This window comes from Oryzias latipes, chromosome 6 (genome assembly GCF_053564925.1).
Source record: "Oryzias latipes strain Hd-rR chromosome 6, Olatipes_Hd-rR_3.1".
Taxonomy (NCBI): domain Eukaryota; kingdom Metazoa; phylum Chordata; class Actinopteri; order Beloniformes; family Adrianichthyidae; genus Oryzias; species Oryzias latipes.
In genome coordinates, this window is record NC_136242.1 from 28,769,435 (window position 1) to 28,786,535 (window position 17,101).

A 17,101-nucleotide genomic window follows, 5' to 3' on the forward strand; every position below is an offset into this window, starting at 1 on the left:
CTTCCTATCAGGCGTGACTGGTTTATGTTCACGCCCTGCAGAGAGGTTTGGATTGTGCTAATGAGATACGTGGATCAAATATGATACAAATAGTTTATTGGGTTAAGCAATTCCTCCAAAGACATTCTCCATTCAACACCCTAGTCATTTCTACAAAACACTGTTTGTGCTTCTCGATGTAGAGAATTCAGGGAAAGTTTGCACTTGAACACTTTAAAAGTTCCTCTGAAATGTTCTTTTCATGTTGCCTGGCTGTTCTTAGTCCCGTTGTTTGTGGGAGACATTCTTTTCTCAGTTGACCAGTCAGCTTGTAACCTTCTTTTATTGAAGTGGCCTGACTGAACGGTTACGAGTGTCAACACAATAAAGCGCACAGACGACGTGGAGATGACAAATCATCGAGTCGCTCTCATCTGAGCGGAATTGCTGGTTATTATTCGACATCCGTGTGGGACGACACTTCAACTGTTTGAATAATCATTCAAATCAGCCGCAGAGCAGCCAAAAGAGCCGCTATAAAAGGCCATTATCAGTTCATCCATGAGTGCACGGCAGTTTCAACCAGCTCTTCGTTGACTTTCACCACAACGGTCCTTGAGCTGCAGCCCAGAAAACTCCACAAATTCATACTGTGAATGCCACAGGATCATTATTAATCATGCATTGATAATAAATGTGTGCAGAATGAATAATATTTGCCGAGTGCCTCAGCTCGAAGAATGCACATTAAATCGAACATTTGAACAAATTATTTATTGATGAATAATGCATAAATGCAAGTATTAGCAGATGAAATCCACAGACACGTTCATGCTACATTTTTTTCTCTCATTAATCAAAACAAAGCTCCGATGAATCTGCACGCTGCACCTGATCATGCTGATTTTAATTGGATGAAATGAGGATAACCTTTGGTGTAATTGGCAGGGGGAAATGTGAATGCATTAATGTGATGTTTTATTGTGCATGCACCTTAAACAGCTAACCGAGTAAACATGCTAGCTGTGATAGTTCAGAGGAATTAAGACACAAGGTTATTAAAATATGTGTTTTCTGTGCAAAACATGGATGTTTCCCCTGCAAGACTCAACATATTAGTCAGTAGTAATAGTTCTTCTCCTTGTAAAGAAGTAAGTTAATTATTTAGATAGATAACTGATACGTCTGCTTTCGCAATGGAAGGGTTTATCAGAAAATCGAACTTGTAAAAACTTTTATGAGTCAATTATTCTTAGGATTAACTGTTTATTGGTATGGCTTTTGTGTGCGAGTGTTTTGGAAGGTAAGCTTAATGGTAAAAATGGTGTATACCGTATTTTATAAATATTAATTCATATTTTTTTGCATAGTTTGGCCAGGTATGCAACTTATACTAAGGAGTGACTTTATATATATATATATATATATATATATATATATATATATATATATATATATATATATATATATATATATATATTAAATTTAGGCCCTCATATTTCAAATCAAATCAATTTTTACTTGTATAGCACTTTTCCAACTCATGCTACTCAAAGTGTCAAAGTGGCAGGTGAAGACGGGTCCAAACTCTGGTCATGGAACCTGGCTTAGCGGAGCAACTCGTAGCCCCCCCCCAAAAAAAACAGTACTTATTTAGCACTTTTCTTCCCTCCTTGAAGGAAAAGGTAATCTATAACCACCGAGAGCAATGTGAGGATCAGTGCCTTGCCCAAGAGAGGAAACATGTAACTGGACCAACAACCTTGGATGTCACCTGTTGGAGTCTGCAAGGTAAAAATGGCCATCCTGTCTGGCATTTACTCCACCAAGCGGGCGGGACAAACTACCGTTTAACCCTCTAACACAAGAGCGCAAGTCTTCCACCGTTTGTGCAATTAACGTCAGGAAAGCAGCTTTGCAGTGATATGCAACACTTTACAGCAGTCAAAAGTTTATGCAATGCTTTATACTATTATTATTATTGTGTTGCGTATCAGTGCAAAGCTGATATGCAAAGCCGCTTTTCTCCGCGTCAGAATCAGCTGATTCACGTTGATCGGGTAAACAGCCACAGAGTCACGGTATGCCAGAGCGTGTGGTATTTAGGCGCCACTGACGACGTTTCCGGGGTTAGAGGGGTGGAAACTCTGCTGGGATCGCCCGTTGGTTGACCCACCTGCCAATCAATTCAGCTAAACTGGGTTTAAGTTTGAGCTGTAATGAAATCAAAACTGCTTGAATAAAAACAAAAGAAAAAAGGTATACAATACATTTGTGATTAAATATTGTGTTGGACATTTGTGGTTTCTATTACTAAATAATTTTTTTTTTAATTTACCCGTTTTCTTTGTGTGTGTGTTAATTTGAGAGGTTGTGAAAAAAAGTATGTAAAGTATGTAAGTTTTCATTTGTATTTAACAAAATAAAACCTTTGACTGTGATGACTTCCTGACATTTTTTATATTAAAAAAAACTACAAATGCTAAATGATTAATGATCCCCCAGTTTGAAAACCTTGACACGTTGAAAGAGATTTTACGAGTGTTTTAATTGATTAGATTTTGCTTACCCTGCCTATTACAGGAATGTCCACCGATCCCCAAGTATCGGCACCCCAGTGGACCACCCCCGATGCAAAGTCTGCTGTCACGATTCCAAGGACTGCAAAGACAAACCAGAGAGAACAACACATGGTTCTGCCAGCTTCAATCATCTTTAGTTTTCACATACGTGACGTTTCAAATCAATTTCTCTCTGTGGAGAGAACATGTGGTTTCAGACTGACCGATGCTGAGGACGATCTTGTAGATGTGGACGGTGGAGAAGTGCAGAAGAAGGAAAGAGAAGTTGACGATAAAAAGCAAGAGGCACAGAATGACGCACACCCACTCCTGGAGACGTTTCCCTGGACAAAGACACACAACGACAACACTTCAGTGGACGGAGGAGCAAAGCAAGGAGGCCTGCAGGAGCGACTGCAACAACAGGAGTTAAAACGCTTCAACGTGCACATAATGACATCAGCAAGGGGGAGAATAATGGAAGAACGCTTTCATGCAAATCTTTGAACATTCTGTTTGACTTTAGTAATAAGTGCTTTTCTTCTATTACTATAAACAAGAAGTACCAGATGTTGCAGTTCCTACAAAGACTATTGAAGGCTGCTTGCAGGACAGCAATTTTTAAATGTATGTTTGGAAAACAACTTGAAATGGAACATGTTCTTCTGAGATTTCATTTAAATTTCGCCACAAGGAATCAGAGTCATGGCAACCGAACGTCCTCTCTTCCTGAAACGTTACGCCACTCGTCCAGGTAGCTTCAAGCCGGGTAAATTTGTCTTTTCATCGCACTCAATCATGGTGCAACTTCAAAAGTTGCATATTTACTGAAGGCTTTACATTTTTTAAATTTGGGAGATTTATTGACCTGTCTTCCTCCTGGTTGCCATGGTTTCACCATGTGAGAGGCAGAGATTTGAATTTTATGCTAGCACTGAGGCGTGCACTGGTTTTCAGATGGTTTTTGAAGGAAAAAAATGATTATTGAATAAAAACACGTCAAAGGTTTTTAATCATCCAGGTGATGGCGAAGTGGATTCATAATTGTCAGAAGTCAGAACTTTGTCTCCTCCACTGGTCAGCTTCTAACCTCACTACATCTCCCAGCAACCCCCAACACACACTCACTGGATGCCGCACACCTGACTCTCATTCATTCATCAACCACAGCATACTTAAACACTGCACTGAGCCTCACTCAGTGTGAAGTATTGTTTGTGCCACTCTGCCTTCCTTACTGAGCGTTATATTTGGACCTGATCTTCTGTGTCTGATTCTGTTTGCCTGCCGCCTGCCCCGACTCGCGCCTGGATCCTGACAACCCCATCTCTCCTCTGAAGATCTCATGCCTGTTATCGACAATAATAGGGGAAATTTTCCTTTTTGAAACATTTCACCACTCAACCACTCGGCTGGTGGAGCCAGCTGGATGGAACGTTTGAAGAAAGAGGACTCAAGTCAAGAGGCTATGACATTGAGAAGAAGTTAAGAAAAAGAAAATGTTGAAATGGAGTTTTAAGGATCAGAATCTGACCTTGGTGACAGCAAACCACAAGGTAAGAAGGAGAAAACGAAAAACTGCTGCTAAAGAAGCGAGGCCCTCAGTGAAGGTCAAAGGACAAGTCACCCACAAAGACCCAGTGTGTGTCCACAGTGTTAATATGTAATCACTCACATGAAGACAAGTGTACTCAGGGCTGTGGGGTCGTGACACTTCATAAGTGAAACAATGATGGCTGCACATGCTCAAAGACACACCGACGTTCCTTCAGTGAGGGTGGGGCTGTGCGGAGACAAACTCAAAGGTCAGCAGCGACGGCGACTCGGGACGCACTCGAAGTACTTTCAATCTAAACTCACAATTCAGCAATATTATAGGACGGGAGGGTCAAACTGAAGCCCCTGCAGCTTCGCAGCACTGAAGATCAGGGGGCTTGAATTATTGAAAAGTTCCCGAAGGGCCGATGTACAGCTCCTCTAATTTAGCCGAGCACCATGCCTTTCCTGCAGGCTTTTTCCCAAAACGACTTGAATTTAAAACTGGGATGTCCCCCATTTTCCCGTCTTCCTGTTTCTCTGGATCTCAGCTCAAAAAAAAAAAAGACACAAAGACAAACGACTTTAAAACATGTAAACAAATGAACCGCTCTGTTTTAGACATCTTTGTCTTTTTTTTTTTTTTTTTTAAGTCTCCACAATCCTTCTGTCTCAGCCAAGCGTCTTTAAAACTTTAATGCGTTCAGATCCAAATGTATCGCTTGGCATTCGCAGGCTATGAGATATTCATGACAGTTTTTTCTAATAAATCACTCAGGCCAGCAAATCTGCACCTATAGACCTTTATGAGAATGAATATGCCATCAGCTCCTTCTAATGCCTCCACCACAGGAGATTTCAACTATGTGATTATGGATATTACCAGAACCCTCAGATGTGACCCTTCACCTTTAAAAAAAAACAGCATCAAAAGTTAGGAGGAGACAGTTTTTTTTTTTTATATTAAAGTCCACAGTTTGGGTTTAAGAGCTTTATTTTTGCTCCAAGAAGGACCAAGATGTTTCTTGAAAGTTAAAGATTTACCCCAAACTACCGTTAGATACTAGTCAAATGTGATTTGAATTGGCTAAGAGCAGTGTCTTGTCTCACTGGAGCCAATCAGGACAACCGGTACCATTTGTACGTTTGGTTTATTTAATGTGAACTACAGAGTCAAACGCTTTTTATGTGATTTAAAGGTTTACTTTTGCAAACAAAATACTTGGCAACAAAGGTTGTTTACTATTCCAGCTGTCACAGGTTATTAAAGTTTGTTTCTATTTTAATGTTATCTTCTTTAACTGTTTACTACAAAAGTACTTCAAACCTGTAGCTGTCTGTTAATGTGACATAAAAATTAAAGATCAAATACATGTTTATTTTTCATTTTGATTGAAAACTGATCAGAAAAAGAAAAATGTTGACATAAAACAACCTTTTTTAAAGGAAAAAATGTTACTTTTCCTGGTAACTGATTACTTTTATAGAAAAGTAATTCAGTTACTAAATCCTTTTTTTTTCTAAGTAATTACTTTTTTAAAGTAACATTTTCAGCTCTTTTCGTTTTCTCTTTTCCTTTAAAAACAATGGACGCTTTGTTAAATTCCATTGTTTGCTCCTCTCTCCCCATTTTTTAACTAATATACAATTAACTGAAATTGACTAAAATCGTCTGTAAACGTGACACGTCTCACCTCAGACTAAAACCGCTTCAACCAAATACTCCAATGACCACAACAGTCTAGCTTGACCACATTGGCTGTGTCCAAATTCCAGGGCTGCATCCTTTTAATGGCGGCGGCCTTCACGGGCGACGTTGGCCGGGTCCTTCGTCGTGCGGGTAGGCCAGATGTTAACGGCCATGAATTTGGACGAGTCTAGCCTTTAGAGAATTCCAGCCATTCTGTCAGCTCAGTGGTCCTCTGGCTTTGGGCGCCGCTGAACTCGAGTTTTCTAAAATATAGCAAACAGACCAGACAAACATGGCTGACGGTGGTTGGACAACGCCGAGTCATGGTGCTGGACAGCTACGGAATGGACGCTCAAAAGATTGAGGCTAAGTTTGTGTGAGATGTTGTTGCTTTAGGGGTCGTCACAGCCAATCATTGGCCTCCATCACACTCTCCGTTACTATTCACTGTATGGCCATAAGAGCGAAACATAGTTTAGTATTGTTTATTTCCGTCATAAAACGTTACTTTACAACTTTAATTGAGTAAAAAGGCCCTGGTAAAGCCGGTGGAAGTGGCCTGGTTCTGGTTACTTTTTTTAATTAAGCGGCTTTAAAAAAATCAGGAAGTTTCTTTTTCAGGAAGTTCAAGAACAGACCATTAATGACACATTCAGGGAGAATAAACCATTCCCCAGCTGCAACGCCCAAACAACAGAGCGCCGAGAACCCCATAGATTGTCAAACTACGGCTCAGTGTGTCCTCCAACAAACACGGATGTTCTCAGCTGAACGCCAAACATCGCCCACGATGCCTCAACCCTCGCCGACATTGACTCTGCACTCCCCATAAAAACACACACAGTGGCGGGCTGTGGAGCAGCGGGGCGGCTGTCAGGTGATGCGCGTCAGGCCTTGGATCCTCCAGCTCCCCGGTGAGGGGGAAGGAAACTAGGACAGGCCTCCACAGAGCGCACACACTCACAAACACACACGCATAAGCCCGGGTCCCTCTGGCCAAGGCATTGCTAGATATCACACCCAGCTCCAAAACAGACACACAAAAACCGCCCCAGAGAGCATGTATATGTGTGAGGATGTATGGCAAAACTGACTCAACTCTTTAATCTGGAACACAAAAAACCCAAAAAAGGCTCTTAAACAGGCGAACATACGCAACCCACGCACACACACACACAGACACACACACAGGGGCCTGGGCAAAGTGCTCATTAATATCACTCTGACAACAACTGGCTGCCTGGCAACCTCTCTGCCATCGCTCACCCAGCAGCACCCCCTGCCTGTCAGCACACACGTGGGTGTGCAGGGGGATTTAACCTGGGCGGAGCTGGGGGAGGGAAACGGGGGAAGCTAATAGGCTGAAATTAATCAACGCCGGCTGATTTGCCGTCTGGGGAATGAGTGGCGGGCAGACTCATCCGGAATACTAATGTCCCGGTGGAGAGGGGTAGAATCATCCAGTGAGGTGAGGTGTGTGTGTGTGTGTGTGTGTGGGGGGGGGGGGGGGGGGCTGGCGTCACAACACAAAACCAAAGGCATCATGGGGTGAAATCATGAGCCATTTACAGGCACGTCAGCTAATGTGACACTTCCTGTATGATTTATGACACAAACATGCGCTTCATAGATGCGCAGAGGACAGCCCCTCCCCTTTTCACTGTTATGCTGCAAAGCAACATGGGTAGCGGTGATGTCAAGCAGCCTGAGGGGCTCTGGCCTGGGGACCCTGCAGTGAGATAAATATAACTGCAGCTGGCCTGAATCTGAGTGTGCTTTAAGGGATGAAGACTGCAAACATAAAAACAAAACAAAAAACTCGCAGACCTGCTAAACAAGCCGCGGCGGGCAGCCCTCGGCCTTGGTTCTGTCCGTAATCACCCCGACCTCCTGCCACCAGTCCACTGCTCCAGCCTCTGATGAAGCCTGCACAATGCACGGTTAATGCTTTGGTTGTGCTCATTACAGGAATGGCTGGAAAGCCGCCTTTTGCCATCAAAGGCGGTCAGCCAGAAGGTGGTGGTCCACGGCAACCAAACCGTCTTCCCAAGACGGGCTTTAATTTTGAAGCCACTGCTTTAGATTACATCTCCTACTTTCTGTTACTCCCAACAGTAAGGTGGAAATGTAAGAGTCTCCCTCCATTTTGACGGTTGCACTAACGTTTGTGAGGTGACACGCTCTGTTGTACTGTGTTTGGCTTGCAAATTCCATGAGGAATGGAACAAAAGCACATTGAATTCAGCGGGACCCAGCAGAGTATGAGTCAACATGAAGGTGTCGTGCAGAGCCAACAAGATTTTATTCTGAAAAACTACCAGGGGACTTTCCTTTTTCCTTCTGGGGGTTTCCTGTCCGCTTAATCCGGTTTGTTTTCATAGATGTGAATGAGGTGAGCAGACGTCACATCTGTCACGGACCCTCCAGACCATAACGTGGTTAATTACATTTTCCCCAACTTGGAAATTTTCAAAATAAAACTGTCAAAAGATGACATTTGGAGCTTTGTGTGGAAATTATAAAAGTTTGATGACACTCAAATAGTTTTCTGCTGCCTTAGGATAGCTTCACTTTTTTACCCTCATACTTAAAAACTATATGATTGTAGATAAAACAAAAAGGCTCAAAAGTTTTAATAGTTGCCATGGAGACAACCTGTGATGGGCGGTGCTGGTGGTCTTATTCTAATTGCATTTTCTGAACATTTAAGGCGTTTGTTTTTTGAAATTTGGACAAATAAGGTGTTGAAATTTTCAAAGGAAAACTTTCAGTTCCAAACTTTTCACTTTTTTGTAAAAGTTTTATTGTTAAGTTGATATAAAAAAAAAAGAAAAGACAATTGAGGATTATGATATTTTAACAGATTCACGTTCCTAATTCCCAACATATCATTAAATCCAAGACACTTCATTGAGCAGCTCTGAGGATCTTTTTTTAGTACAAAAATAAAGCATGTAAACATTTAGGCATGAAACGGTTAAAAACCTGTTTTTTTTTGAGAAATTAGCATTTCCAGTACTTATTGCTCCAAATGTTTCTCCTTCTTAGTGGCTTTGTATTCAGTGAATATTTTGGAGGAAAGTTTCTATAAAACACTGTGAAATTAATGAAAGTGATTTTTTTTACATTTGTTCTTTTACTCAAACTAGCCCAGTCTGTTAGATTTTATCCTGTTTGTTTTATTCTTTAACGTTTTTATCTTTAATTGTTATACTTGGAAAGCACTTTGGTTGCTTTGGTTTTTCTAAATGCCACATAAACAAAGCTGGAAGTTTGGTATGGATTAGAACATTTCTTGGTTTTTTCCTGGTCGTTCTGAAGAAATCACCTCCCTTTAAGACTGAAGATGCTCCTGACAGTCTGAGCAGAAGAACAGCAGCAGCTCAGATGTTCTGCATGAAGATGGCAGCAGGAAGATGGGAAGACGGGAGGACGGCAGGATTATCTGATCGGGTTAAAGAGCGTCTTTAATCAAAGCTGGTTTTCAGCTAAATAGAAGCAACTAAGTCATCATTTTAATCACTTTAAGCAGATTAAACACAGAAATTATTAAAATTCTGAACAAAGTCTAGCATTCTGTAAACTTTCAGTGGTTTCAGCTCCTAAATTAATTCATGTTCTTTCAAAAATGTCAGCTGTAACAAAAAACAGGTCAACACGAAGAAAGAGGGCGATTGGATGAAACGTCTCGTCATGTTCACTCGTCTGAATTTGCTTCAGAAAATCAAAGAAAAAAAATCAGTTTTTCCAAACCACCCTGTTGATCAGGTTTCTGATCTGCAATCAAGAGATTCAGAGCATTTGATCAGTTATTCTGTTTCTACTGGAAAGATTAGAGGACTGAAAACCCAAAGTATAAAATGAAATGTACAGAACTCTTTGATAGTCATTCATTTTTCTGCTGAAATAACTCCACAGTTACAAGTTTTTCTAAACAGACATTTAAAGTGAAGCCAATAAAGCAGAATATTAGGGCAGATTTTCTATTACTATATAAATTATAAAATGGATGAGAAGCAACGACCCAGACGGAGGCGGTCAAACTGTTTTTGGCTTAAAACACAGAAGTTAAAGGCACTGAAAAGACTAGAATGATGTCATTTGATATGCAAAAAAAGAAAGAAATCTCAAGTTTTTCCAAAAATTGTTTCACTTTTATTAACAATGTTTATTATTATTATAAATCTCTGGCGTTTTTGCCAACAAAGTAATTTTTCTGCAACCAAAACCAATAAAATTCTACGTTCAGGTTTGCATTCAGTTTGTTTTTTAAAACAGTTCCCCATATCTTAAACTGACTTTTCTGGCCTTTAGTGCTTTACATGCAAGCTTTTATTTCTAAACCGTTCTCTAGGTTATGGAGTATTTGAGACTCAACTCAGACGATGCAGCTTGACTTATCACACACATCTTGTGGACTTTTATTTATAGCTCTCGGCACATAAAGCAAAGTGTAAACTGTTAAGTCTAAATAAAAAATCCTTTTGAATCCGTGTATCATTCGTTCATTCATTTTTCAAAATAAAATCAAAAATAAAAGACAAAAAAAATGAGTCGTTTTTTGTTTTCATTTTTATTATTTAGCTCTTATTTTATTTTTTAAAGAACTGTAAAGCTGCCCTTTTTGGTTTGCATGTGATGCTTTTATTTTTATAAAACGGGGATGAAGACGAGTCACTTGCAGCAATCCAGTGTTCTCTGGAAATAATTAATAATTGTTTTCTAGTTTCATTTTTGCTGCAGTTTTCTCTGAGTCAAACCCTCTTCTATTGTTTTCATACAAATTATTCCAGTTTTGGCTTTTACAACTATACTTAAAGGGTTTTAAATAAACCATAATAATTTCAAATATTTTTCTACTTTATAGCTAAATTTAAAAACCTGATTTTCCATCACCTGTGCGTTTACTTGAAAAGAATCTTTTCCAAAACAGTCAAGCTTTCTACATAAAAGGTCATTTTCCCCTCATCAGCTGAGCTCATAAAACCCATGAAGAGGATTTCTGGCCACTCAGGAAAGGTTCTTTGTAAATGTGGAAGGCGGCGGGTTTTCTCTGCCGCGTTACAGGTGCTTCTGCGAACGGCGTTGCTCTGCGTGACGCTCCTCACCTCCGCACTGAGGAGAATACGCCTGTAATGAGATCATCTGTCAGCGATCTCTGAAAAGTCGTGTACGGACTGATTTATTCAGCAGGTGAGGGGAGATCACATGGCAGCCGGCTGCTCTGGACTGACAGCACCGGGTTTGAAGGACATTACGGATTCTGGCCGGCGCTCGGCGAGGAGCTGATTGTTCTGGTCGTGTTCTGCGTTTCAGTGAGAGGAGATCATTTATTAATGATGCTGTGGGAGCTGAATTGTTCTCTGGGAACTCAGACCAAATGAAGACACCCCCCCATGTGTAAAGACACCTTTAATCTGCTAACATGCAACATGCTGTCCTCACTAAAGTTCTGACTTTGCTGGAACATTTTTGAGGAAATTTTCTGTTTTCTAAGGTTTTTTTTAATCTATTTTTCTTTTTTGCATGATAATATTTTTCTGCATTTACATAAATAGCCATCTGAAACAATTTTTTGTAAAAAAAATAAAAATAAAAAGGCAACTTCTTTGTTTTTGCTCCACAACAACAGAACAAAAGTGTTCACGTCGCTTTTGGGTGATGCCAACTTCAAACTTAAACTTAACTTAAAGAAAAGTGAAAAACAAACGTCTTTGGAAAGTTTCTTTGCCAAAGGGAAAAGGCCCAGCCAGACACATAAAAGGAGCCTTCCACTTCCAAAAAAGAAAGCTACATTTAATAGACAGAGTGTGGGAAGGAGAGAGGATGATGACACCTGTACGATGTACAATGACTTTCAAAATAAAAGCTCAGAGTTCGTCCCGTCATGTCTCTGTTCCTCCTTCATCGTAGCGTTGCTACAATAATCGTCCGCCACATCTCAAAGACCGGTCCGTGATAATTTTCTATGATGTCATACCGGTCTGCTGCGTTATAAAGGTTGGGGACCCCTGATGTAGAACATTTAAGCTACGTGACCGGAACTTCTTTTTTAGGCGTGCATTATCACTGTGGATTCCCACTTCTTAATCTACACCCAGCAGCCAAGCAGTCAACTGGACCATTGTTGTAAACTGACCAATCAGATGCCTCATAAAAAGTAGGCGGTCTCACGTTGAACTCCAATTCGATTGACAGACCGCTTTTAGGTGGCCCCACCAGGTCGAACAAGCTCACTCCTGAGTTTGTTTGTTTTTTTTACACTTTTGCAGCTGTATTTATTTATTTAATATTTATTTATTTATTTAATACGAATCTCATTTTTCATAATAATTTTCAAAATAATTTAATATGAATGTCATTTTTCATGTCCTTTTTTGATGTTATATTATATAGATTATTTCTGAATGTTGTTTTTCCTGCCACATATAAATGAAATTTCCCCATTGTGGGATTAATAAAGTCATCTATCTATCTGACTGGCAAGAGTGGTTACCATAGAAACATTGACTAAGCCAACTTGGAAACAATCACTGTTCACAGACGTCGTCTGGCTTCAACACGGTGATTGTTATCGATGATTCTGGTTGGAGCTGGAAGTAAACCATTTCCTATGGATGACGTCACACTCACTCAGTCCAGGTATCTTATACAGTCAGCGGTCAGGACGGGCATTTTGGTTCCATGTTAGGAGAAAAAAAATTTGATTTTGTGTAAACGAGAGACGTAAGCGCAGAGATAAAGGTCGCCGTCAGGAGAGCGCCGCCCATCTGTCGTTCTGTCTCAGGTTTAGTCTGAACGGCGGGAACAGAGAACGGACGAGAAGCTTCAGCTCCCCGTCTGTCTGACTGTCCATCCGTCTTCTGGTGGGGCTGGGGGAGAACAAACGGGGGGAGACGTGGGTGGTGAAAGTGGGTCACGTGCTCAGAGACAGAGAGAACGAGCGTCTCCCCCAGAGAGGAAGAGGACGGGGGAGACGAAGAGGAGGAGCGACAGCAACACCAAAGATGGGTGGGAGAGGAAGAGAGGCTGGGGGTGAGGATGAGGGGGGGAGAATTCCCTCGCTCTGGAGAGGAGAGGATCAGTCGCAGGCCTCCTTCCTTTCATCTGATCTCTGCGGACTTCAGAACCTGGGACACACACTCTCACGACAACAGTACACAGCACAGACCAACACACACACAATCCTGAAGACAAACTTAATAACTCCATTACCCAGAAGACCCTCAGCAGCAAAGAGGAAAGCAGCAAATGAGATTCAGCAGAGATACACACACACACACACACACACGCACACTAAAACACACACAATAAAACGATGGACAGATCACATCATAGTGTGACGCTGTGTTGACTGCATCTCCAGGGTTTTCCAGCACCGCCATATTCGTGTGCAGCCCTCATAAGAATAATCACACGCACACACACACACACACACGCCTACCGGCACGCGCACGCACACATACACACACCCACACACACACACACACACACACAGGTTTTCCTGCTGTTGCTCAAGGTCAACAGTAAAATCCTGCCTTCAGGCTCGCCTGCAGTCACGGATGCACGCCCATGTTTGTGCACAACGTCTGACTCCACCCACTTCACGTCTTCTTGGCCGTAAACTGCGAACACAAGTCTGATAGCGAAAGGCGAAGACGGATTCCTTCATCCGAATTTCTGTCTGTCAAAACAACTTTTCAAAAGATTTAGTTCAACTTTGTTCACGTTTTAAGTTTCTAAAATCTGTTTTGATTGGTGAGGAAATGTTTTAAATGACCTTTAAACAAAGACAGAACTTGTAAGATTAGATCTGTGGGTTTTTTCCAGCAATTTTGCGCGTCTAGTTTGTTCCGACCTGCTGGGACTGAAACATAGTAAACTCTGAGCAGAACTGATCAAATCTAAAAGCTACAGTATTTTTTTTTATTGTTACTTTAAGGAAAAAACACATTTAAAAAATGAATTCAGAATAAAACTGACATTTTAAAAAATGGAGGAGTCATGTCGATCTTTGCAGCAGGAAAGGCCTTTTCACTCCAGCATGAGTGGACAAAAACCTAATATAGTTTTATTAAATGAATTGAAAACATTGTGTTTTATTTTGCAACTGTCCTTTTAGAGCATTTCTCTGCTGCAAAGCATCTGTTTTTAACCAAGGAAGAAGAATATCTGACAGTAAAGAGACTAAAGCTGTGATTAATGTACAAAACAACGGAGAAATACATTTCAGAGAAGGCAGAAAAACTGTAATGTCGCTACTGCAGGCAGAAAGGACACCGTTTACCAGTTTACCCGACAGTAGACACTGAAACAAATGACAGTTTAATTTCTTAATAATACAGTGCTGCTATAAAAGAGGATTATTGGTACATTTGACGACATTCTTTCTATGGTCTACGAATATAAAGAGCCGTCTTGGACAAACATGTCAGCCACTCTGGACATAAGAAGCTATGATTTTAGAAAAGGTCATCGTGTTTTGCTTTGATTTTAAAAAGAAGTTTGGGACTTTGCTGCAGGATTAAAGAGCGAAACACGGCGGCAACTCGTGGTCGCCCTCAGAGAGGAGCCATGAACGTGGACACACGACGGGTCGTTTTAGGTCAAAGCTGAACGACTCCTGAGACGCCAGGTTCACACTCCAGATGTGTTTGACCTCTGACCTCTGGGGTTAGTAGTGTCTGTGTGTCGATGTGTTAAATGTCTGCAGTATTTGAAATGACAAATTGTAATATAAAGGCATCGGAAAACCGCATTTTATTTATTTTTTAAGTGAAGGAGTAAAACGATGTTACAGAATCCTCATCTTTTGATCTATTCTCAATGCGTTCTCAATGAGAATAATCAACCATCATATACAGCAAATTATGATGAAAAACACAATTAACTGTAAAAAGAAAAACAAACAGTAAGACCACGAAAGATGAACTGTGACACACGGAGGGACTACTGTACTTGTTCTATACCCAGAAGGATTTGTTTTTTTCTTTAATGTTATTTGAAAGTCCTCTTTTTTAGATTTTTTGTTGTCGTTTTCTTTAGAAATTAAAAATCTTAATGCCGCTAACTCCAAGCACTGCACTCTAGCAAGTGTTGGAAAAGTGTTGGAATTGGGGGATTGAACAGACCGAGAAAGGCTTTAGGAAAATAAATGCTAATTAGAAAAAAAAGGGAATCAAATAAAAAAAAATAAAAAAATCGGACAGATTTCTGAGTACCTGTTTTTCAAAATCTGGGGACGTAAAAGAAAAATGTAGGTTTCAGAAACGGAGAAAGATGCACGTGGTGCTCAGGGAAACAGCAAACTAAATACTGACTAAAAAAAAAACAGGGAGGCATTGGACTGTGACACTTAAGTCAGATGGGGGACAGAGGAGACATGAAGGGAGAAACAGAGAGTTGCAGGAAGAAATGGGAAAGCGCAGAAACAGAGGGAGAGACAGAAGCATCCAGCTGTTCGTCCGTCCTCGTTTTGCTGTAATGAGCCCGTGTTTGGCTCTACGGAGCGTTGCCAACGCCTCATCAAACTTCTCCAAACTCTAACAAGCCAAACAGCTATTTAGATTTACCTCCTGCCAGCCACGAACTGAGCCCAGACAACTAAGCACATAACAGCGTGGGGCTCCCTTAAATGGACACTCTGACATTTTGAATTTCTGCTGTTTATTTTGCTTTAAAACAGACACTTGTCAGCATGTGGCGCCCATTTCTGCTTTTAGGTTTTCATAAAATGGCCCGACAGCATTGTTAGCGTCACCGAGCAGATCTTCCACTCGCAGCCTGATGAGCCCTCCGGCTCCAGCCAAAGGGAAAGCTTCAGGGTCATTTTCACCTGGAAACGCGAATCTTCGCAAAACACGAGTGTCTGCATCTGTGAAAGCCCAGGAAAAGGGACGTCACTGTGCTTTTCCATTCGGACAGTCAACTCTGACAGCTGCCGTTTTCCTTCAGAGGGACCGGTCGTTTTATTACATTTAATATAACCCTTGTGCCATCTTTTTTTGTGTTTAAGACGTTAACGTTGGGAGTGGGGTCATCCCCACAAGATAGCACAAGGGATTAGTGAAACTCTAATAAATTACAAACATTAAAAGCTAAAACTCATCAAGGACTTACTTTTAAAATGCCTAAATCATTAAGCTTTTAAATGTATTATAATGTTCATTCCTCACAAAAAAAACAACCCAAAAGCGTTATTTTAAACCATTCATACATTTCTGAATATTCCTTTAAAAAAACTGCGCTCTGAGCACCAGCTCCTCCCAAACCACGAAAATGAGCGGCCTTTCACGTTGTGATGTATACCAGTGAGGAACAGCCCCTTCCAGGAAGAGTCTGCGCTGCCAGCTCCCCCCCAGGCTAACGCACACACCCACTTTCTTCACGGAGCTAGCGATGATCGGCTAAACGCTTTCGTTTTATATGCACTATGTGCACATGCATCTTTGCAAAAGTTTGGATGTTGTTTGTTTTCATGGGTGAAACGCAGACACGCTGCTGAGGCCGACTTTAGGATGACATCATTAAATGGGCGGTACCCACACGGAGTGAAAGGCAGTGCCTCAGAGATGGAGTTGTCTTACTTCCAGATTGGAAAGGAACTCAGGAAAAAAACAAATATTTAGTTTAAAAAAATTGTTCTTTCGTGTACCAAAGGTAAAATATTATATCATTATAGCCATAGATATAGTTTACTATAAAAAGGCGTAAGAATAGCACGATTAAGACTCTTTGACTAAAATCAAGTTCTTGAAACATCAATAACAGAAGTCGCCTGTGCCATCATATCCCAGCTCCGCCCACAGCTAAGGGGTGGGGTGAGCCCCGGAGTCCACACCTTATGCAACAAATTAGAAAAATAAATTACCAATAACGTGCAGTTATGGAAATTCAAGTGCAGGTTCAAAAAAGCTCATTAGAGCGCTCAGACAGCAATTAATCAGGACCTTCAGAGTCTCCCGAGACCAGGAAAATGTACGACAATGGTGACCCACATTGAGACGAGAGTTTGTTTGGCCTTAATGAAAGGTCTTCAGAGAACTGTGTTCTGCTCTGCAACAGTCCTTCAATACCCCCCCCCCCCCCCCCCCCCCCCCAAAAAAAAAAAGAAAAAACACCACCAATGTTTCCGCTCGTGTTCTTCACCCTTCTTTATTATGGGAGCGTATTGCATTCAATTTAAAAAAAAAAACAAAAAAAACCAAAAAGGTTATCTTTGTTTCCAATTAAATCTGGGATTTTTGTTCCACTTTTTTAAAGAACTACAAACTAACATCATGTGCTTATCAAAACTATAAGATGACCAGCAATCAAAGGTTGAAAAGCCACAATG

At 41.0% G+C, this 17,101-nt stretch overlaps 1 protein-coding gene across 1 annotated transcript in view; it reads right to left on the bottom strand.

Moving 5' to 3' along the window:
* Nucleotides 1-17,101, bottom strand: part of peds1a (plasmanylethanolamine desaturase 1a) — a 41,572-nt gene that overhangs the window by 16,643 nt on the left and 7,828 nt on the right. The window contains exons 2-3 of the mRNA XM_004069760.5: nucleotides 2,765-2,884; nucleotides 2,549-2,640 (exon numbers count right to left, since the gene is read on the bottom strand). Coding sequence (XP_004069808.1) covers nucleotides 2,549-2,640; nucleotides 2,765-2,884 — 212 coding nt within the window. The remainder of the gene's footprint in view (nucleotides 1-2,548; nucleotides 2,641-2,764; nucleotides 2,885-17,101) is intronic.